At 45.7% G+C, this 22,383-nt stretch overlaps 2 protein-coding genes across 4 annotated transcripts; both read right to left on the minus strand.

Moving 5' to 3' along the window:
• Positions 1 to 6: 6 nt before the first annotated feature.
• On the minus strand, positions 7 to 7,140 carry Jub (LIM domain-containing protein jub). 2 transcript variants are annotated; one of them, XM_076428926.1, is made up of 6 exons: positions 4,677 to 7,140; positions 3,680 to 3,770; positions 1,893 to 2,062; positions 1,761 to 1,823; positions 1,500 to 1,682; positions 7 to 1,422 (listed from the first exon to the last, which is right to left on the minus strand). In XM_076428926.1, the coding sequence occupies exons 1-6, from the start codon at positions 6,609 to 6,611 to the stop codon at positions 1,201 to 1,203; spliced, it is 2,664 nt and encodes an 887-aa protein (XP_076285041.1). In that variant the 5' UTR covers positions 6,612 to 7,140; the 3' UTR covers positions 7 to 1,200. The 2 variants fall into 2 exon arrangements, with proteins under 2 accessions (XP_076285041.1, XP_076285042.1); XM_076428927.1 differs by having other exon boundaries at positions 4,692 to 7,139.
• On the minus strand, positions 6,775 to 22,308 carry LOC143211367 (uncharacterized). 2 transcript variants are annotated; one of them, XM_076428973.1, is made up of 5 exons: positions 21,368 to 22,308; positions 20,137 to 21,335; positions 19,304 to 19,588; positions 19,146 to 19,221; positions 6,775 to 18,930 (listed from the first exon to the last, which is right to left on the minus strand). In XM_076428973.1, the coding sequence occupies exons 3-5, from the start codon at positions 19,335 to 19,337 to the stop codon at positions 18,774 to 18,776; spliced, it is 267 nt and encodes an 88-aa protein (XP_076285088.1). In that variant the 5' UTR covers positions 19,338 to 19,588; positions 20,137 to 21,335; positions 21,368 to 22,308; the 3' UTR covers positions 6,775 to 18,773. The 2 variants fall into 2 exon arrangements, with proteins under 2 accessions (XP_076285088.1, XP_076285087.1); XM_076428972.1 differs by having other exon boundaries at positions 19,146 to 19,588.
• Between the last annotated feature and the right edge of the window lie 75 nt (positions 22,309 to 22,383).

Raw genomic sequence — 22,383 nt, forward strand, 5'->3', positions numbered from 1 at the left:
GCTACCTTCCTTTTTTCATCCTGCCTAGAACGATAGCAATTTAACGTTGGCAGGTATACTCATTCTTTATTGAACGGTCGTCTCCTTTTACATACCGTGCATACATTTTAAATAACATTGTACTTTTTATCTACAATACTCGCAGATTACAGCTAGACGCGAAGATATTGATTATTCGTGAAATGTAGCAAATTTTTTGGCAGCACGAGTTGTGCGTTGTAAAGTTTAGTCAACGACAATGCACCAAACCTGGATATCTCTATGTATCGTAGAGATACCACTGCAGTTATGAAATTTTGAGCGTTCAGCTATAGTGTTCGATCGTGAACCTGTCCGTTAATTCCTGAGCAGTATCGCTAAAAAATCCCAAGAGTATTTTGTCGTGTAATGTTCTCGGATCGGTGTATAACGTATTGTCGTAATAAATACTGTTAGCAAAACGCGATGCATCAATCACGGCATTCTGCGCCGTCGTAGAAGTCTTGACAATCGGACGTATCCAGAAATCTTAGGTCTCGATCGTTCTGAGATCCGTGCCGTCGATCCTCGCATAACGGACACGTCGCAGTTCATATGATATACATATATATTATATATATATACATATACCTGAACTAAAAATAAAGGAGTTGTTACTTAACGACATTTTGTTATTATGCTAATATATCACAGTTGCCTGCGCAACTTGCTCATCCTAAATGAGACCACTGCACCCGCGGTGCAGTACCTTCCGACGAATAAATAAAGACCACATATATTAAATATAACCACTTATCTATATTATTAGTAGCTGTCAATGGAAAAAAAAGAGAGAATCGTCCGCACGATATCGCGGCCCGATCTATTGTCTAACGAATTACATAGACAGATCATCGATACGTTTATATTGATTAGACCGGAATAATCTAGAACCTAGGTGATCCCCCATTGGGCAGTGTAAGTATTTCGATTCTGTAAATAGCCAGTCTTGGGTACGTGATCCAGTTCCCTTCATAGGAACAATATAAAGCTAGTATACTTTTGATAATCGATGCGTGTGTCTAGTTTACTATGAATTGAAACCACTGTGTGGACCGATAGGAAAGCTACTTTCACCATTGGACACACTCTTGTGTGTGTGTGTGTTTCAGTCGCTCGACGAACTGGCGCACGCGCGCGCGCACAGTACGATGAAATGCATAGTCGCGGAATTCATTTAACTTATCCCATAAATTGATAACTAGCTGATACTGGCTGCGGTGCTCTCGGCTGCGTGTGGGATATGCGTTGGATGTGGCATGCACGACACATGAGCCTGCCATCGAGTGGGTAGCATCGCTTGTCCGGCTCGTCGGTCAGCTGCATGCCGCAATCCTCGCAGACGTAGCAGTCCACGTGGAAATCTTTGTCCATCGAGACAACCCGCACGGTTTCCTCGGTTCCCTGAAAGATTCACATCGCACATCATTATCGAGGATGTTCGAGACACTTGCTTGCACGTATTTGACAACGTCGAATACCTCTACTGGAGTGATGCCCTTCCCGCACGAAGCGCACTTGGGTGCAAACATTCTGTGATAGTCATTCACACAGTAAATCTTATTGTCTACATCGACTGTAAAAGGAACACCATCGAGACACTCGTTGCACACGCAGCATCTAAAGCACCCTGGGTGGTACGATTTCCCCATTGCTTGTAAAATCTGCGGCAAAAAACCTCGGTTTTATTACCGTTCGATCAAGAATCAAGGAAGTAATGACAATGTTCTCCATTCAATTACCATCTCCATAATAAGGTGTCCGCAAATAGCACACTTCTCGGCCGTCTGTTGGAAGCCGGAATACTGCGAAGGTAACATTGCGTGAGCTTCGTAGGTTCTTTAGTTGGTAGGTTCTATGATTGCCTTACGTACCAAATAATCCTCCTCGCAGTACACCCTCCCGTGGACGTTATAGAACGCTTTGCCGCGCAACGCTCTTCCACAGGAGCAGCATATAAAGCAATTGGTGTGGTATAGGTTGCCCATGGCCTGGCAGGCCTGGCCGGCCCCGGTTACTTTTTCGCCGCACGTGTGGCATATACCTATAAAAAGGTACCTCGAGTACTCGTCGGCAGTTGTAGGTTCATTACAATGTTTATAGCCGGGTTGCGCAATAAGCGGATTCTTTGGTGATCACGGTTGCAAACGGTATACGATCGTGACAGGTTTATCAGCGGGTGTTTAAAAATACCCTCGACCGTTCGACAATGCATTCCATCGTGCGGGATCATCGTCATCGGGATTATAGATACACACGGGGTCGATTTAGCCAGTGTAAACGAACTCACAGCTTTCTATGGGTAACACAGACTCCGCCATCCCTTCTAAAGGAATTCTCGGTACTTCATTCGCGTTGACCGCGACACTTGTAGTTTCGATTTAACGACTTGGTCTCGCCGCGCCAGTCTTGTTCGAACTAGAAGCCGCCAACGAGTCCGACTGGTCTATCTATAACGAGATTAGTTACCGTGGCGAGCGCGACGTGGCCGCCGCTGTTTTCCGTGTACAGGACGTTACACGAAGAATAGAACTCGTGCAGAAAAACCAAGAGGAATACTAAGCTCGCCTAAACGCCAGCCACTTATCGACTGACACCGACTCGCTCGGCTGAAGTTCCTGTCCCACTCGCGCGGGCTTCAGCGGCAGCGACTACCAGCGCAGACTATTTCATTCCAGCGAAATATATATTTGCGGAATTGTTTATTAATGACGACTTCAAGGTCGGCGGTAGCGTATTTCCATTTCTAATAACAGTACTGGAATTTGTTTCTTGAAGGAACTTCTTGAAGGTATAATGCCAGGTGGATCACCTTAATTGGATAATCGCGTTTTGGCCAAAGAGTACCTGAACGAAATAGATTTTCCGTGTTTTTGAACGGTAAATGATCAGAATCGTCCGCAGACAGCGGAGTCATTTGCATCGAATACTTTCATTGGAATTGAAAATCAGTGTTGCGCAATGTTGGCCAGTTTGCGGGACAATTTAAATGACAAACAAGTCTGACACACTTAAGTGGCTTTCGCGTCAATACAAGACGCTTTCAGCACGTGTAGCTGGCTTGATCATCCCATTCTTCCGTCGACAACCGGCAATATCTAATCGACATTGATATTGTCCAATGTGAACACCACCTTACGGTGTTCGGACACAAGGGACGGACCACATCTATGTTTGCCGTGTATGTTCTCGCGAGTGCACCGTGAACGAATGCACGTAACGCGCACACTTGTAGCGCTTCAAGTAGGTGCGAAGACACGTAGGTGGAAACGAATGGGCCGAGAGTGAATGTCAACGAAACGCCGCCGCGTTAAAAAGTTTCGCGACACATTGAGGCCCGACTCCATTTTCCAAAACCGGTCTACCGGGAACTTGTGCCGTGGGAATTGGCACGGTACCCCGTCGCTTTTTATTTCCTACCAGAAGTATTTCGAATTACGGGTCGGAATGCGTCGTCGAGTGAAATAACGACCCGCCCGGGCGACGTTATTGGACTTTAATCTGCTTAAACAGATTACGAAGAATCAAGGAAGACGGACCCGGCCTACGAGAGCTACGTAAACACTGACTAATAAAGATCAATGTACACGTGCAACCGGAAATGACCACGTATCAGCAACCACTAGGGGGCGTTTTCAATAATTGCCCGACGACTCCTTACCGAAGTACTCGCCTTCCTCTTCTTGCTTCTCCATTTCCTCTTCCAGTTGTCTCGTCAGCTCCTCTATTTTCCTTTCCGCCTCGGTGGGCCCCTAGAAGCCATAAATCACATCCTGTATTGGCCATCAATAACGACTAAACTGTAGATCTTTATGCAAATCATCTGGGCTGGCTGGATTTCTTGTGGCAAAAAATAAAGTGGAAGTACTGTTAACCCCTAGCCGACGAATATTTCATTTCGAAAGTTGTAAATCATTTAATTATACAAGTAACAGACATATTGAAGACTACGATTTCATCAAATTTTGGTTAATGAACGCATAAAGATCCGCAGCCGAACAATGACAACAGAGGAAGCGTACAGAGGATTACATGCTTTTGTGAAGACGCGTACAATCGATGAATAAAATATCGTGCGGTAACTATACAGCGCTCGTCAGGAGGAAACAATTTACAGACCGTGATTCAGCGCGAGTTCGGAGAAAGAACTCGTCACGAATCGTAAGATATTCTGAAATCCAAGCGTGAATATTTTTTTTTCGTTCACCGAAGCCGATGGTTTACGAAATTTCTGGCGGATTAAGGAGGCCGTTTATCGGATTGTGGGAGCAACATTTTCGCTGGAATATCCGCTAATCTTATCGTCACATGGGTCATTCGTTATGTAAAATATCAGCGATAGCGGTTGACATTCGTGAGATCATCGCTGGGAGCGACAAACATCGCGTAGGCCTCTCCTTCGTTTCGCGTTAAACTCTGACATGCTTTTTTTGTTGTTACAGAAGAGCAGAATGCAAGAAATTTAGCAATGTTAGAGAAGTTCTTGTGTGATGCAGTTAGGGGATCGTCGCGATTTTATATGAAATCGGCATGCAAATGAACCGGCGCGGCGATTTGCCAAAGCAAATCGAAAGCATTGCCGTGTTCCCTTAACCCAATTAAGAGAGAGAAAGGGGATAGAGACAGTGGTTAAAGATTTCGAATAATTTTTGTCTCACTCTGCGGTTTCTTACTGATTGTCTGGGCGGAATGACATTGTAGGGCAGCAGCCCCTTGCCAGCCGTAGGTTTGATCGGCGGGCTGACCGACTTCCTTTCTTCAAGTTCTGGTTCGGACGGCCTTTGTAACATAGGTACCCCAGCGTTCAGGAAAACTGGACCAGCCACCCCGCTAGTCACCCCTGGAGGCAGACTAGTGATCCTAGGCCCATGGATATTTAAATCAGATTCGGTGGTGGTGGTTGTAGCACTGGTTACCGGCGCTTGTACTTGACCGCGAATAGGGCTCCCAATGGCATTATTTGACGAAGAGGAAGCCACGTGTCTCGGCGAATTGATCATGTGCGCAACCGTGTCCGACGACACCTGGTTGTGTGTTGGACTCGCTTTCGGAGAACCCCTGGCGATATGGTTGTTAGAAATGATTCTGGACGAATCAGCACGACTGGTAGTGTACACCGGCGTCTTTGTTTCCGAAGGGTCAGGTACATCCTGAATGAAGTTTCTATCATTCTGTAAATTACTTAGTCTTAAATGTTCTGTTGATCTATTGGAAGCATAGATTGGAGAATTCCTAGCTGGAAATTCTGATGATCTAGGCTCCTGATGGTAGTAGCTTCTCTCGAGCGGTGGTAACACCTTCGGCGGAGAGTAGCAGGGGGAATTTCTACACGTAGGCTGTTCAACCTGCCTTGCACCGTAGGCTGGAGAATTTCTGGCCTGAGAATCTCCAGAGATTGTTGCACTGGCAGGTTTTGTACCAGATTCTATATACGGTTTGTAACTTTGAGGACTGTCCTGCCGGTACTGAGACTGTTGTGCACTTTCAATATGATTCGTAGCTCGGAACCCATGCTGTCCGCTCAGCGTACTGTCTAGAGATCCACGGTAGTGGTGAGGTTCTGGGGGCAAACGAATTGGTGGAGATTCACTATGGTACGGCAATCCGGTTCTAGAAGAATGTTGCTGTTGCTGTTCAGCACTATAACTAAAATTCCTGGTTGGCGTTTGTAATTCAGATGGTGGAACGTAAGCACTTCTGCCTGCCTGGTGGTCCAACGAAGAAGAAGATCCTTGTAAGTACCTCGACGTGGAAGAATCCACGGAACGTTGCAAACTTGAGCCATCGTAGCTCTGTCCTCGTATATTGCTTGCCCTCTGCTGCGTGTAAGACAAACTCTGGGTCATACCGCGTTGATTTTGTGCTTGACCCACTTTCCCAGTCATGACAACATAATCACCCCCGTTAATAGTAGCAGGATGATAATAATTAGGTGGAACCTGAGGGCCGGGCTTGTTTTGTGCGTTCTCAGGGAAATGCACCTCCTGTATATTCTCATAAACAGGCGGTGCTTCGTACGGAGGTAGCTCTTTCGCAGGTGATACGGATTGATACCTGTTTCCAGTGGGCACTTGAGGTTGAGCTTTCCTGAAAGTGGGCTCGTACGATTCGCTGGCTAAGGAACCTCTGGGACTGCTCTTAGGGCTCTTCCTAGTTTCTACAGGATGATAGTACGGGGGATGAGGTTGACTCTGCTGCGGATAATAATCAATATTCTCGTACACCGGAGCCTGTTGATGAGTCAATCGGCTCTGACTCTGTTGCTGTTGAGCGCTGATCTGTTCAACAGGCTTCGGTGTGGCAAACCTGGACGCAGCTATGATGTTCTCCCTCTCGTACATTTTATAATCAGCCGGTGGGACTTGCCTGGCCTCGGAATTGCCTTCGATGAAGCTCTCGATGGCTCCAACAGGTCTGCCAGGCCCTCTGGCGTCGCTCCTTCCAGCGGAGCTTCTCGACACAGGTACCTGGGCCTCGGGCCTCGATCCGGTGACCCTGCCGATACTCGCAGCGGCGCCGGCATCGCTGGGCTCGTCTCCGAGGTGCAGATAACCTAGCTTTTGCACGTACGAAGCGTCGGCCGAGTTGCACATTGGCAGCGATTCGAATTCGGCCAATCTACGGGTAAAAATACACGTCCACTCGTCGCTCGGAAATCCTGAAGACGATCGTTTAGATTCAAGTGGCCGTGGTGTCGTGCGAAGTCATCGAAAAGCGATCCAACATCGTAGGATCTCGGCGTAAGCTGCGAATCGGTTTGGCGGCCGCCGTCAAATCGATCTTCTTTCAATCCTCGCACGCACTCTTCGCAACACTCTGTTCACACTGGCGATTCTCTCACGGAATGCGACAAAACACACGACGCACACTATACTCGCGGAGTTCGCCTGACCGAATCAGGACCGTTTCTCCCCCACGATTTTTGGGATACGCCCCGCGATCACCAGCGCCTCGGGACACCTCGCGTCCACCTTTTTTTCGACTACCGTCCCCTCAGCCGGCGATTTACTCCGCGTCCTGTCCAGCACCGAAAATCACCACCTGTGAAAATTCACACGACACGCACACACATGCACACCGCACGCATCGTGCTTCGTCAAACCAGATACCTGCGAGACATTTTCCCCTGCTCTACGAGTCCGCCGAACTTTGCCCGAGTTTCCACGCTGCCGCCGTTGTGGGGCGCCACCGGATCCTTTTCCAATCCGGCCGGTACGTAAGGAAACGTTAGGTGTCTGGAATCCGTGGAAAAGTCTTTTTCATTTCAAGAGGATTTCAGTTTCTTCGGGATTGAATTCACCGGGAAATGAACATGTGTATTTGTGCTAATATTTGATTGATGTTGAGGAGAAGGCGGCTAAAACGAATACCGATCAGCGAGCGAGTTCGTGTTATCGTTTCACATTTTTATTTTTAAAGGGCCCAGCCCTTATAAGTAAATTAGATTTCACGCTTTTCCACGCATTTTCCGGTCTCTGATGCGTTCTAAAATTCTAAAAAAATGCTACATATTTGAGCACAGTTTGCAACAAAAAAATCTGAAAAAATTCTCTAAAATACACCTTAGGATCCAAAATATGCCACATCTTTTCAGAATTTTAGAAAGCATCAGAGGCTGAAAAAGGCACGGAAAGCACAAAATCTAATTTACCCTGTAACTACCCTCGTGGGAAAGCTAGAGAGAGAGGGCTGAAATTTTACTCAGAGGGGTTCGATAGTCATTGAAAAACCTCTAAGGGCAGTTTTGACCATCTTAATCGGCTAGGCAATAACAGAAATAACAGAAAAGCGCAATATTTATTTATAGAATCTAAAGTAGATACTCCGGGGTCAATCGGAAGTATCTGAAAAATATTATTAATCTAGCCCTTCTATCCTGTTACGAGATTATCTTTGCGGTTTCCGCAGCAGTCGCACAACTCGATTGTTTTGCTGGAGTACATTATATATTCGCGAGTAAAAGGTGGGAATTTCGCACTCGTTTCCTCCCCTTTTGGTGAACAGAAAAATGCATTCGATGTTGGCCGAAACGGGTTTTCTTCAGGACCTGGCTAGGAAGAGAATGGACAACGGGCCCGACAGGTAAAGATGCAGGACCTTGTCTCGCGCGCCATCATGCATTCACGAGCACCGTGTTCGGCATAATAATGCAATGTAATTCCAATACATCGTCCGTGTTTTACGCTTACAGTAGCCAACGGAAGTGGAATTATCTATTAGGATCATCTATAGCATACTTGGGTTTCCTGAAGCGTATTCGCCGATCAGAAAATATTAACCGTGCGTTCCGTTTGCTTTCAAAACTCCCGTCAACGGAGTTAACGCTTCGCTCTCCAAGTTTCTCTTTATTTCCTACTCGCCGACTAAATAATATACTTAACAAGTCAAACACAGAGAATTGGTTATTAAATAGGCTCTATGAACTCTTCAGTGCTGTTTATTCGAATCTGTCGCCAAAAGAAGAGATGAATAAGGTTCCCAGTAGCTTCGCGAAGTCTTTCCTTGCGCCTCGAAGGCAGAATTTTTGCAATCTGGCCCACGGTTGTTGCACGCGTCGCGATAACCGAGTCCTGCGGTCTTCCTACGCGGGAAAGGGACCAAGTTTTCATTGGCCGTGTCTCGCAGCTGTTCACCGTTCGCGGGGAACGTGGGCGACGCGATCTCACTCAACGAAAACTTTATATTTTCGAAAGGTGAGCAAAAATCCGGGATTTCATGCCTCCGAGCCACCCACGAGCCGGCGGCACCCACGTTTGCCGAGGCACCTGCGCGGCACGTCAATGTGCTGTTGGTCAATACCTGTTGATCGATCGGTGGATACCGATGACGTAATCCTATATATAGCTGGACTTATCTTTCATTATTTCTGATCAAATTTAGCGAGAACCTTGCTTCCACAGCTCGGAACTTATTTTTACCAATCGTGCAAGAACAGTGCCATTTTTCCACGTCGTAAACGCGGTATGACATAATAAATTATCGCGTTCGAAGTCAGCTATCGCGCTAACAACACGCATATGGACACAATGGACAGCGAGAACGGAAGTGCAGTGGCCGCAGCGCTGCGCCGCGCCGCGCCGGTACGCATAGTTCATTTCTGTCGAAGCCGCGGCGCAATATGACATCAGGTTCTCATGTACTCGTCACGTCGACCCGACAATAAACACTAGCTTTTACGATGGCAAGACCGCACATGTGTTCATGTGCACTCGCGTTTGCGTACGCGTAAAGAGCTCGGCTGGCGTGAGTACACAGGAAACGCGGGCCCGCGCTACCCGCATGGCTCGGAATACACGAGAATAGAACCGCGTTCATATGTGTGCATCTCCGTTTACAATAGAATGACATCCACACGCACACAAGTTGCCGTAGAACTCCGTGAACCCGTCAACACACAGAGATAAGCGTGTGAGAGTGGACGCTGGCGTTTTAACCTTTCGAACATTCCCAATTCATTTACAATTCATATGGGAGTTTCAAAATATCCGAGTCATTTGAATAGTATGACAAACTAACTGGTTCATTAGCCGATGTGTTCCCGATTCGCTGCTGATCTATTTGAAGACTTAAGAAAAAATTACGGACTCAAAAAATGTTTTTTCATTACTTTATCAGCCCCATAAAAATGATTAAAATTTTCGACCGAGAAAGCGTAATGTCTCCTTAACGTTACTGTTCAAAATCGGACATTTCGCATGCAACGACCTAATATAAGATCAATGTGTGATTATCAAGATTAAATCGCACGAGTGTCGCATGTAAATTATAGTTCACCTGTGAATATACCTGTCCACGAATACCCGCGTACAATGGTACCATGCGGTAGTAAAGATTGTTTCTCGACCCCCGACAGTGGTTGTCGGCGGAAAGACGATTTCTTCGCGGAAAAGATGCGAGACTGATATCCTGGTTCATCTAATTAGCCGGCCGCGTAATTAGATGCCTTCTGTGTCTACCGATTTATATTGCCACAGATCGTCGGTATTGTTAATTCACCTTCTTCGAGGACTCTCAGCTTTCTAAAAAGAAAATTTCGGAATTAATCGTGTGATCTTCGAAGTGAACGACGGTATGTCACGGCAATTAAGATCAGAGAGCCCGTGTGATCTTCGCCCCGGAAATTAAGAGAGCAATTCGAACGCGATCGACTAAACTTAGACTTTCCTTTTTCTTTCCCCCCTGTGCAATCTGTTTCTCGATTTACGCTGTCGTCGCATTCCTCGGGCTCTTTTTGTGCCGCCGCAATCGAATTCCTGTATTTTCTGGCCCTCGAGCTACGGATGTGTTACCCCGGTCAGCTTCTGTACATGAATATGTTTGTTTGTACATATGTATGTAAGTATGTATATGTTGCACGTGTTCCGATATTAGTAGCTCGACAGTTACCTTGCCAGGAATTCGGACGGAACACAGTGCGATGGCAACCGATTAGCGCCGAGTCGCACGACATTCTTTTCGTGAAATGCCTAAAGCCTTTTAACTGCTGATTTCTATCGCTAAATATTAATCAGTCTTTATGGAAAATAAAAATTGTCTGTGTCGATGGCAAGAGATAGAAACCAAATAGAATGCTACTTCCTCCCTTAATAATTTTAATCGATGAGAAATCATATACCGACATCTTAAATTTTTAAATTGTCCTACGAAGATTGTATACTTCAATTTATTCTATTTGAAGAGAGCAAAGTCAATGAAGTCAAGAACTATCTATCGGAAGTGGCACGAGATAATGTCTTGATTTGCAATGCAGATTATCGAGCTCGTCCCGTCCATAAGACCGTATACGTCGATAACGAAAATCGATCGTTCCACATAGATCTCCACCAAAGATTTTAGCATCTTCCCTTCCCATGGATGGGCGGCCATACTCACCTTTCCACAAATAGATCGCAATCTAGTTTTAAGGCGATTCCTCGTCAGGTGGTTCTTTTACTATCGCGAAAGTGCATCTTTATTGTCATACGTGACAGACTCTGAAGAAATAATGCCGGGACAACCGCCATAGTACCAGCAGCGGTTCCCATCCATCATGGAGAGACAATAGGTTCCTCGACAAAGAGAGAAGGCCGCCGCTTTCCTTTCTCAAGAGCTCGCAAGCTAAGAACGACGACCGCTGAAGCAGGCTTGCTCGAGAGACAAGAGCCTGAAAGCAAGAGGAACGCCTCGGATCGCTAGACTCTAATTGATAGCCCTAATTATGCTGTTGTTAGAGCTTCTTCTACGATTCGTTTATTAGACAAATCTTATGGTTTATGAGCCTGGAAGCCGCATTTTTATGTTCGGGGAAAGTGACTACTGTGTTAAGGTGGGATCTCCTTTGCGCGTCTGGACGCAGCGTTTTGTTATCCATACTCCATTCGTCGTAGCTCTCTCCTGTTAAATTTATAACCAGACGTCGGTGATTTAAATTATCTGAAAAATTACTAAATAAGTAATAAATGAACAATTTTTAATTTTATTTTAAGACAACAAAATTTAAAGAATTAATTAAGAAATGATTAGAAAAAATATATTTATTACGATAATTATCAGGAGGTAGGTATTTTTTAATGAATTTTAGTGGAAATTTCATCCCGATATCTTTTATGGTTCAAAAGTTATAGTAAAATGTCACCATATTTCTCGATCCAGCCCACTGTAGCGCCAGATTGAGACTAGTTTCCCACTTTCCCCTTGCAGGAGATACACAATACGATTGAGAAGCTTATTAGTAGACAGCGGATCTTTAAAACTGGAGCGGAATAGAATAGTTAATAGGTTGAATAGGTAATTAATAGGTTGAAAATAATAACCTCTATTGAAAAGTAATTTCAAATTCTTCTAACGTTGTTACTGTTTCAAATGACGCCTACTCATTTTTCTCATAAATGCACAAAATCCGCTGTCTACTATAGTTCGGCCAGCACAAGATGCAATGGTTCAACAGTAAGCACAGAAAGTGAAAAACCCGCGAACGGAACGAAGGAAACAGTTACAGAAACGCGAGCAGAGTCGTTCGAACCGGTGAACGCTAAGCTTTCGAGTTGCGTGATCCCGAAAGCAAAAGGCGATACACACAACAACATGCGCCGCACGAGGAAAATGGACTAGAAACGCAGAAAATAAGGTGAACTCGCGCGTCCAGAACGCTGGTGTAGAAGCGCACCGCAATGAATACGTGTAATGAAGAGTTAATTTGGTTCTCTCACGCGATTCAGAAAGGCGAAGGACGTTTCCCACGTTAGCCGCTGCTGGCAGATGCACGACGCCGGTGGTTCATGTCGTATGGGGCTGTGATGTTCCTAAATTATTTGGGAATCTGTCAGACACCGTGAAAACAGACCATTTAGTGCCTCTCTCAATGTGTTTCTCGCTTGTTTGCGTCACCTGCGATGTGAGCCACTTAACTCGGCCCTAATGGAACAAATTATTCAATTTATAGAAACAGTTTTTTGTTTTTAGAGAAATTGTACTAAAGTCTCAACGAAATGATCAGTTGCTGGCTGTCTTTCTCGAAAAGTTTCTTCCTCGAATATTTTTCCTAATCAATGGCAGCTGTTCGATATTAACTCATTGCCGACCGGTGATTATTGCATAATTTTGAAAAATCTATGGTACACGGCTGAACACTTTGTAATGGAACCTTTAATAGCAACAGCAATTGTCATTGTGAACTAACAAGTCACCCTCAATAACGTCATCCAACAGTTTCATTTAAGATTGTAATGTAAAAGAAAATGTCTATGCTTTCTTTCGGTCCAACACAGTTATTGAAAATCCTATTAATAGGCTTTCGGTAGGTACAGCGTTAATCAAGTGAAATTTCCGCCGCTTTCGTTCACAAACCAAAGTCTAATGAACCCGATTAACAGTGTTCGAACATAGGATGGAAGAACTGGGATGCAATGTGTCCGTCTCGGTTCACCGAGGTCACACGAGACGGTCACGCGCTGTCAATCCCAAGGTATGAGTGTCGAAACTGGCACTGCAGAAGTTCGGGTTTCCAGATTCCCCGTCACGCCTTGCATCTCTGGATTCCCTTTTTCCAAGACCGTCCCTATCCGAAAGGTCCTCGGCGATCCTCATCACGATTTTTCTCTCATATAATTATACTGCCATCCTCAGAATTTCTAGCCTGACAGGGGCAAATTGTTTTCTCGTTGACAGGGCCAAAAAGGAACGACATCAAGAATTCGTGCCGGATATATGAAATTCTTGGGCAACGAAAGGATCGGCCGTTTACTACGACCGTATACTTGATTCTGCCGGAAATGCGTAACGCGGCACGGTGAAAACTCGATCGCGCCTCCATCGTATCCTGAAATCAGTAGCCACGATTAAAGTTCCCAGCACCGGCGAGAAAACGGGTTTCGCCGGTGGTTAGAATTCAGGTGATCGCCTGCTTTTATATCATTCAATTCTTGATTATGGGGCAGACACGTCCGAGGAATTCTTTTACCGTCAGATTCGCTTTCAAATATTTTCTCACGTTCAGTCGCTCGCGGTCCTCCACGAACGAGGAGCTTTCGACATTCGTTTCATTCCTCAGACCCAAATAATTTAATAACTTGTATGTAGTATTCATTACCTGAAAATAGATGTAAATTCATTCGCAACATTCAGATGGAATAGAAAGATCAGGCCTCGACCTGATTCACGTGACTGCGAAAATCGAGTTCGAGTTACACGCGATCTCTTTAATTGAGGATTGCCGGAAGCGTTCATTTCGTCCCGAGGGATCAACCTAACTCGAGAGACCATCACCGCGGAAGTGAATGTTGTTCACGGAAAAATTAGCCGGCGAACCGTTCGCCGGAAACGTCAGTGGATTTATCCACGTCTGGATCAGACAGTGTCTCAATTTTGCAGGAGTTTTGCCATGGAAACCGTGCCACGTACGGTCGGCGACATTCTACAGGAACGTTGACATAGTGGAACTGTGATTCATGGAACGATTGCCCCGGTTTTCTACGTTTCCATTAGACGACAGCTTGTCGAAGCGACACGTGTAGCAAATCGTCCTACCTTATTTACCGTCGTCACTTATCGCGTACAGTTATCGCTGCTTTTGTGCGAGCCACGTACGCGACACGCTCGGATCAAAGATCAACAAATGAACTGTGATTTATTTGCTGTTGCAACGCTATTACCGGCTCGACATTGCTGACGTTGAATCTGCGGTAGCTGAGATGTCAGGGACGTGACACGAGACCGAAAGATTGCTGAAATTATCATTCGAATAGTCTTTGTGGATAATAAAAATTCTCTGTATCAATTACAATTCTGCATTAAAGATCCATGCAGTACGAAAACTGGAAGATTTCCTAATGAATGATGAATGGTTCTAAAACTAGGTTCATCATCTTCGCGTAGAGTAATGACACCGTTTACAGTTTCCCGTGAAATTTCGTAGATTGCACAACGGAGCAGTAATAACAGCGAATCGACATTAATTATGCGAACGTTGGGTCTCTGGAACTCGTCTTCGTTATTCCTGGCCGGCAGCAATTGCTTAACTTCGACTGCCGATCCCAGGTATACATAGTGGTGTATGTCTGTTGCATTTTGACACGGCGAAACCGTGCGGAGTATTGTGCAAGGAAGTCTGTTGCGTGCACACCACCGAAACGGGAGCAAGATTTCCGTCGATTTTCAGTAATCGGCATTGTTCCCGGCGACAACTCGCGGATTTTTGAGTTCATGGCTAACGGTAGTAAATCGGTGTAACGGAGTACCGTGCTCCGGGAAAATATAGTTGAACTGGAATCCTAGATTGCGAATGGAATCCACGAAATACGATATACATAGAATGACTTTTAAAATTTTAGAATTTTTCATCGTGTGATCGTTTCCAAAAAAATTCGGAAACTTGTCCGTTCTGCACGCTTCTCCGCGAGCTATAATCCCGGTTTTTATTTGTCACGGTTAGCTAGCTGGTTCCGGCGGAAGTGGAAGCTATTTAAGTGTTACAGTCGTGCCGGAAACAGTGGAAGGGAAGAGGCTCGCGAGACAAATCGAATCGAGCACATTGTTCGCGGCGAGATGCGCTTGTATGCACCCGGAAGCATCGGGTCGTTTCCGGAAGAAGGTGAGAATAACTGAAGAGGCACACAGAAAATAATATCGCAGTTCACTCCGCCAATTGAAACAGTTTCTTTCCATCCGATCGGTCACGGTAATTGATAATTCTATTGTGCACCGCATCGACTGCGAAAAGCGTGCATACATTGTCAACCCTGTCGATTCGATTAGATTCCGTCAGGATGATATACGAGCCGTTCCGCGAAAGACGTCTGCGGCTGATGCCGGCTTCCTCTTTCATCGGAACGCTTTTACGTGTAATCATGTTAGAGTGCTTTATTACTTGGGAACACGGAATAACGATCCGTGTTTGCGTGCCTCGGAAGGGTGGAAGGTGCAACGAACGAACCCGGGCCGCACCTTGTTAAGGGCGCGGCTGACGAGGGTGTGGTGTTTGCTGCACGACAATGCCACGCGACCCCCTATTCTTCATCCCCGTTTCACTGGCTTGCATTAATAGACCGCATCCTGTATAATTAGAAGACAAAGAATCCCGAAATACAGCCCACTAAACGCTCCTCTCCCTCCCCCATCTCGAAATAACTTTTGATTCAATTGTCGAGGGCCCCCTGCCAATTATCTTCGAGCGTGCCATCATAAATCCCAATTCTTTCTCCGTTAATTATAAGAACACGGGGCGCTGAGGATCTCTATGCAAATGAAACATTTCTGAATATAATTTTAGTAAGTTGATTACGATAAGACCGAGTTCTTATATTCTTCTAATGTCTTCACTGCTTTGCATTTCACCTGCTCAATTGTTATCAATGCACAACATCTGCAGTCTATTAGCGAGGAATTTGCTTGATACTAAAGGAAGCGAAGGAATTTACTTTCTACAATAAGGAATTTACTTACGATCTTACTAGCGACAAAGTTTTATAGATTTCAGTGGTTATTAGTCTTGAACAATAAACGAGAGAAAACACTGATATTCCAGATACAAATTGCTCGAAAACAAGATGGTCGGTATTCTAATTGGCTCTCGAAAGCGGGTGTAGCCTCAGAGAAACGGAAATGGGTTATTAAATCCAGTGCGTATCAGGATTTTACACCTGTAGCATGACTGGACTAGTTTCATTCGTTCCAGATGACTTTCCATTTTCCCACATTTCAGATGCCTGGGTACATAACAAGAATTTGCAAACCGAACGAAACATTATGCATGCTGGCTGGTTGTTCGAACTGTTTCGAGTTGGGTTTCGAAAGGATATGTTAATACTTCCTCTAGAAGAAAATATTCGATCACACTGAACGGTCTGTAGTCTCTCGATTCGTCTGATCGAATAAATAGAGAAAATTTTGCCCAGCCTATAATTTCATAAAACACCCGATGAAAATTGGAGTTTGCACAAAAATCAGTCTGGTTAGAATGATAGACAGTCGATTGATCGACCAGTTTTTTGCGAAGGTGTAGTTGTGCGTAGAAAAATCTGATTACGACAAGCCACGCGTTTCGTAGTTCACTCGAAGCAAACGAGTTCGAAGTGAGGAAGCCCGTTGTTCGCCGCCGGTGTTTTTCTTTCACCGGTTAATAAAGTTAGCCTGGAAATAGTGCGCGGCTCCGGCGATGAAAGCAACACTCATGGGAATGAAGAACTCATCGAAGAACTATCCCGTGAACTAGATGCCGTCAGCGAATCTTGTTACAACAAGAGCGCCGCAAGGGATACGCCATCGAGAGATATCTTCTCTCGATCCACTTCGAATTTTTTGACCCTCGTCTTGACGGGGCTTTCTTGCGCTACTTGCTTCTCTCTGTAAAACGCTGCCGAGACTGCAGGATGAATGTAATCCTGTTCGGCCGACCATTATAAATCATGCACTTCTTTGTCATTGCTCTTAAGCGGCGGAATTTGCTTAATGCGAAAGAACGCCGCTCGGTTCGAGTGTGAAACCTTTTGACGCACGAACTCGTTAGACACACACGCGATTTTATACTCCTGCGCAAAACCTCGCGGATAAATTCGACATGCAAGCTGCGAAGCATTGCGTCAGGTGCGGGAAAGAGACAGGATTCCCTTGGAGAATGTTTCTTTTCTCCAAGGGAGAAACAACCAATTTTTCCAGCGTTTCGCGAGAATGAAGAAGAAAGCTTCTCAGTCGCATTTTACCAATTTCTTTCCTGCAACTCTTCCCACAAAGCGAACTTTCGCTTCACAGAAGTTGCCGCTCCAGTTTCTAATCTTCCATTTACGAAGTTCACACTTTCCTCCGCGCATTTCTCGAGATTCCATCGGCTGCGAACGAACTGATTGAAATACTGCCAAAGGGAACACCTTCGTTTCAGTGGTTGTCAAATAAGATTAGATCGAGCCCGGTCTAGTTTGAATTTCTAGAATGCAAATGCGTCGAGTTCTCGGTTCATTAACCGTGCTAACGATCATCCCTTATCTCGTGGTCGTTACGCAAGAAATTAATTGATCCCGAGGGGATAGGATTGGCGACTCGGGAGCGGCCATGCACATTTAGGTCAGCTCGAACATGCTACTCGAGGATTGGCTTTGGTTACACGGTTCGTGAGCCTCTCCCGATTTCTTAAGACAGTTGACAGAGGGCAACGAGGGGCAACGAACGAGCAGATGATACGGTAATCCTGCTGTAGACCGGATAATATCGTTTCGTTCAGAAAATATATCGGTCTCTTCTTCTAAAGTTCTCCGGTCTTGCTACGAGGAAATTCAATTTTATCTACCGAACGTGGAGAGTCTCTAGTTCGACAAATATGATTGATGATTCGACTGAATTCACAAGCGTGTTCCATTGTTAACACTTTTTATCGCGGATACCGGGTCACGTTTACGACAAAGCGTAGCCTCGTTGAATATCGCATGACGACGAAGTTATGACTAAGAGACCGACGAGTAAGTCGTACGGTAAACAATCCTGATCGCCCACTGACAAACAGGCTCTGACAATAGACGTAACAGCGTATAAATCGTCTTCCCGCGAGGATCTATCGTGACCGGGGGATCGGCCGTTCATCACAGCGTCGTTTATAAATCCTCCACGCTGCGATAATGTTGTAACGAATGTAACGTGATTCGTGCAAATTAAACGCTGCCTTTTTGCTTCGAGACAAATTACGTGAGTTGCACAGACGTTTTCGTCATCAATCTCAAGCAGTTAAATTGAAACTTACTTCTGTGTAAATCATCCCGATAGGTTCTTCAATCTATTTGTGAATTCAATTTATTTATTACGAAACACTAGGGCAGAGGTCCGATGTGGGCAATTTTTAGGATAGTACAGGCTTGTCGAGCTAATTAATTTGACTTCGTCGGGCGCACCTCCGTCCAATTATCGCTACAAGCGTGTTAACCATATCGCGACGCAAAACAAAACAGCGCGGCTTTATCTGGATTAGTGTACTGTTACAGACGAAAACAACACCCATGGGAAACGAGTCGAACTCGCCGATGACCATGGGGAAAGAGACCACTCGATGTTGGGGTCCCATTGAATGCACGCGGCACGGAACGGTCCCGGAAATGGGCCCCGTCACGCAGACAGGAAGCTGGACCTTGCCACGTTGCAGGATTGACATTAAATCCCATCCGATCGTTCTCTGTCGATTTCACGTGAAACCGGAAAAACGTCAATTGACAATGGGAGCTTCTTGTAATCCGGTTGGGTTATCGAACGAGGAAAATATTGATAAAAAATTAAATATTCGAAAGACGACAATTTCTTTATTATGATACTGACTTTTCGAAGTAGTTCAGAAAATCGTCTGGGGAACCGTTCGACCGGTGGAATTCTGGTTGTTCATCTGCGCATCTCACGGCACCGGTTTCCCGTCTAATTGCAGATCGAGCGTCTTTGTCGAGCAGCTTCCTCCGTTCGGGTAGCCTGAAATTTAAAGATCCTCGGGGGTAACATTATTTCGCAGGTCGTAACACTCGGTTACGACGATATTCCGTCCCGTTGCCGGCGAACAGGTTCGCCTTGCAAGGTGAGATGCGTGCTTCCCTCCCCTTCTTCTTTCATTCTGCATCTCCCCCGTTTTCGTCCCTGCTCTCTCTCACTCTCCCACTCTTTCTCTCTATTTCTGTTAGTGTGCGTACCTGTGCAGGTGCACACACGGTGGGCGTGCGCCGTGCAACCTCGAAAGGAACTGCACACACGAAGGAAGAGACTCGCCTGTGGGAAAGTAACGCAACACCATGAGACCCGTCGTCAAGACTGGACCGCCGCTGCCAAACTCCCATAGCATAGCACGCACGTCGTGGTACCAGAGCTCTACATGCTATTGCCATGGTGCTCTGCACGCTGCTCGCTCCGCGTGCACGAGGATAAAGTGGCTGACCACCGTGGTTCCGATTTGCTTGCTGCCTTCGCCCCGTTCTAGCCGAGCTCCCTTGTCGGCGAGAACCGTCATTCAATGGGACTTGGGAAGCTTCGTCGACCACTGGAAACCCGTCATTTTTTCGCTTCTCTCATTCGAAGCCTACTGTCCATCTGCACTGTTGTCTCAATTTCAATCTTCGACTTTTAACACGTTCTTTTCCTGTGAAAAAAATTTTATCAAATTCAGCGCACTTATTTACGAGATGTACTGTAAGAAACACTTCAGCTAGGACGGTTTTGGTTAGGTCCATATCGCGACAATTTCGCATCGCACATCGTTTGCTCCGGAGCAACTTTATCTAAGGATTGCAGCTGGAACGCCGGCGATCTAGTTGCCGAAGCTAATTGAATTTTCCCCTCGAGATCGCCGTGAACGGAGCCAGACTGCCGGCGGGTGAATACTTGACAGGGGTCTCGTTGTTAGCGACAAAAGGCACGCGTGTTGCACGAGCGAATCACGATATCACGCGTCGCTGATATTCCACGTTGCTCTCTGTACACTCGTTCCGCGTTTTTCGAGGGATTAACCGCGCGTTTGAAGCTGCCGACTCTCTCGAACATCCCGGGAATCTGATTCGCGGGTCTTCGACCTCGTGAACGAAATCTTGGAAACAAGATTGCAACCAATTTGTAACAACTCGAGTGATCTTTACAATGATGCTGAACAGGAATAGACAAAAAATTTTACGAACTGTGAATTATAGATACCTTTCCCGTTCGTTGGTCTGGGTTGTGGAAGGTATCGCTTACCGAGATCCCGTTCGATACATTTCTGATGGGTGCAGCTGCATTGTGATGCGCCTCGTATTACGCAGCCACCCCACGTTGCACAAAGTTACCCTTTGCGGGGATTCCAGGTATAATACCTTCGACCTTTACACCCTATTGTCAACCTGGAGACCTATCGACAAGTGCACTTAGCTGGTGCAAATGGGGGGATAAGTCACTTCTAGAATGTTAAATGCACGGGTCTTCTCATTACTATTCCATGGGGAAGTAAAGGGCTCTCTGAAAAAATTCACTTAAAGGGTTCGAAAGTCGAGGCTTCGCCCTTTAAGATGAGCTTAGTTAGATTATTGTACGATTTTATTGAACGATGTTACAGTAGTGCGAAGATAGATCAATTGTTGGTCAAATCTGAAGATGTCCTGAATATTTTATGAAGTACCGTTTCTCTATTATAAATGAATCATTCGTGGAGCGTGTCAGCGTGCTGCAGTTCGTACAATTTTCACCTAACGCTCCGCTCCAGGAGTCCTTATAATTTGCGACGGTCGCGGGAAGCCACGATTCATCGTGGGAGAAATCAGCAAAAAGGATTATCACTGGAGGAAATTGTTCCCGTTGCTTCCGGAATGAAAGCAAATGCATAACTTTCGTTCATCTTTTTCTCGTACGCGTGGCGAAGATCGGATCTAGATCGTATCCGAGCTAGAAAACGAAACATATTTTTCTGCTAACGTTCTCGAACCGGTGCAATCTCTCGATCGGGGAAGCGGTATTTCGCGCGTGTACGAATACTTCGGAACCATAACAGGCGCGTGAAATAAATCAGAGATTAGTTTCACTCCCACGTGAACCTCTTCTCCTTCGGACAAGTCGCCGTCGTGGAAACACACCTTGAAGAACGATCAACGCCCATACAAAGTCGCGATCTGAGCGATCACGTAGGAAGCGATCCTCTCGTTTCTTTTTTCCATCGCGGGTACCGGGCGCATAAATAAAGTATCGTCATCTCGGAGACGAACATCAAAATTTCTCGGCCTGTGATAAGCTTGTCGTAGCTCTGGCTCCGTGTTTATCGTGTGGGAGTTTATCAGCCAACTGGTTTACGTTCTCCTTTGCTTCCTGCGATGTACTGGAAGAACACACTTTCCATTTTATGTGCGAGTACTGTGGACACATCGCTAGAAAAACATGAACGTTTCTTTCTACTCACGGTTTAGAGAATATGTGTTGGGTTCAGTGCTGTTTCGACTACTAATATGCATAAAAGAATGTCGTACACATGTACCTTATCATAATGCACTGTCGTTTTCAGGTATGCAGAAAGTCTCGCGTGACGTTCATTAGTAGGTGAGACTTGTCCCTCCTCCGACATTGTAATTTACTCGCTTAGGAAGCTACTAGTTCCGTTCACAGAATTTCAATTCCGATTTAAAGTCTCCTGTCATCGAATAAATGATTTCCCTCGTGACGAAAACTGCTCACGGATAAATCGTCCACCTCAAGGACACTGCACGACATCAATTTCCCATCTGTCTTAACATGAAACTTCAAATATTTTACTTTGAAATTATATTTCAAAATACATTCCAGAAAATAGTTTAAAAATATTAGGTTGTTGCGTACGAAGCGTCCGGTCTTTAACAGTAACATTAAACAAATTCAACTGGCATTCTAAATGAACTTATTGATCAAAGTAGACACCAACCGAATTTCAAGTTTCCTGATTGTATTACGGTAAAAACGTTTTACAAGATACGTATTCATATGCAACAACCTAATACCAACAACAATGTCTTTGCAAAACGAAACCGTCCAATTGGCGCACAATCAGGAACCATTGTCGCTCGGCCGATGCATCTCATAACGTATGCACCCCGGTGCAGTGGAAAGGAAGGGCGAAATCAGAAGGGAAACCGAATTAATCCGTGGGCATCCTGAGTCTGTTGCTCGCCCACGCGGAATGTTGCTGAAAAGTTGTGAGCGTTGGGTCCTCGCAGCTTGTATTCGCGCGACGCCGCTCCGCGACGCCCCCGCACCAACACACAGAAACCCGGTACCCGGTGGAACATTCACAAACATTCACCGTGCGTTTCTCGGCGTCTCGTGCACTCGGCAGGAAGGTCGTTTTCTTTCCTCCACGCCACGCCGCTTACTATACGCGTCGGTTTTACTCGCCGCTCCGCTTCAGTCGTAGCGCAGCGCTCGTGGCGTGTGGAACGCGGTACA

The sequence above is a fragment of the Lasioglossum baleicum genome, chromosome 8, assembly GCF_051020765.1.
Source record: "Lasioglossum baleicum chromosome 8, iyLasBale1, whole genome shotgun sequence".
Lineage (NCBI taxonomy): Eukaryota > Metazoa > Arthropoda > Insecta > Hymenoptera > Halictidae > Lasioglossum > Lasioglossum baleicum.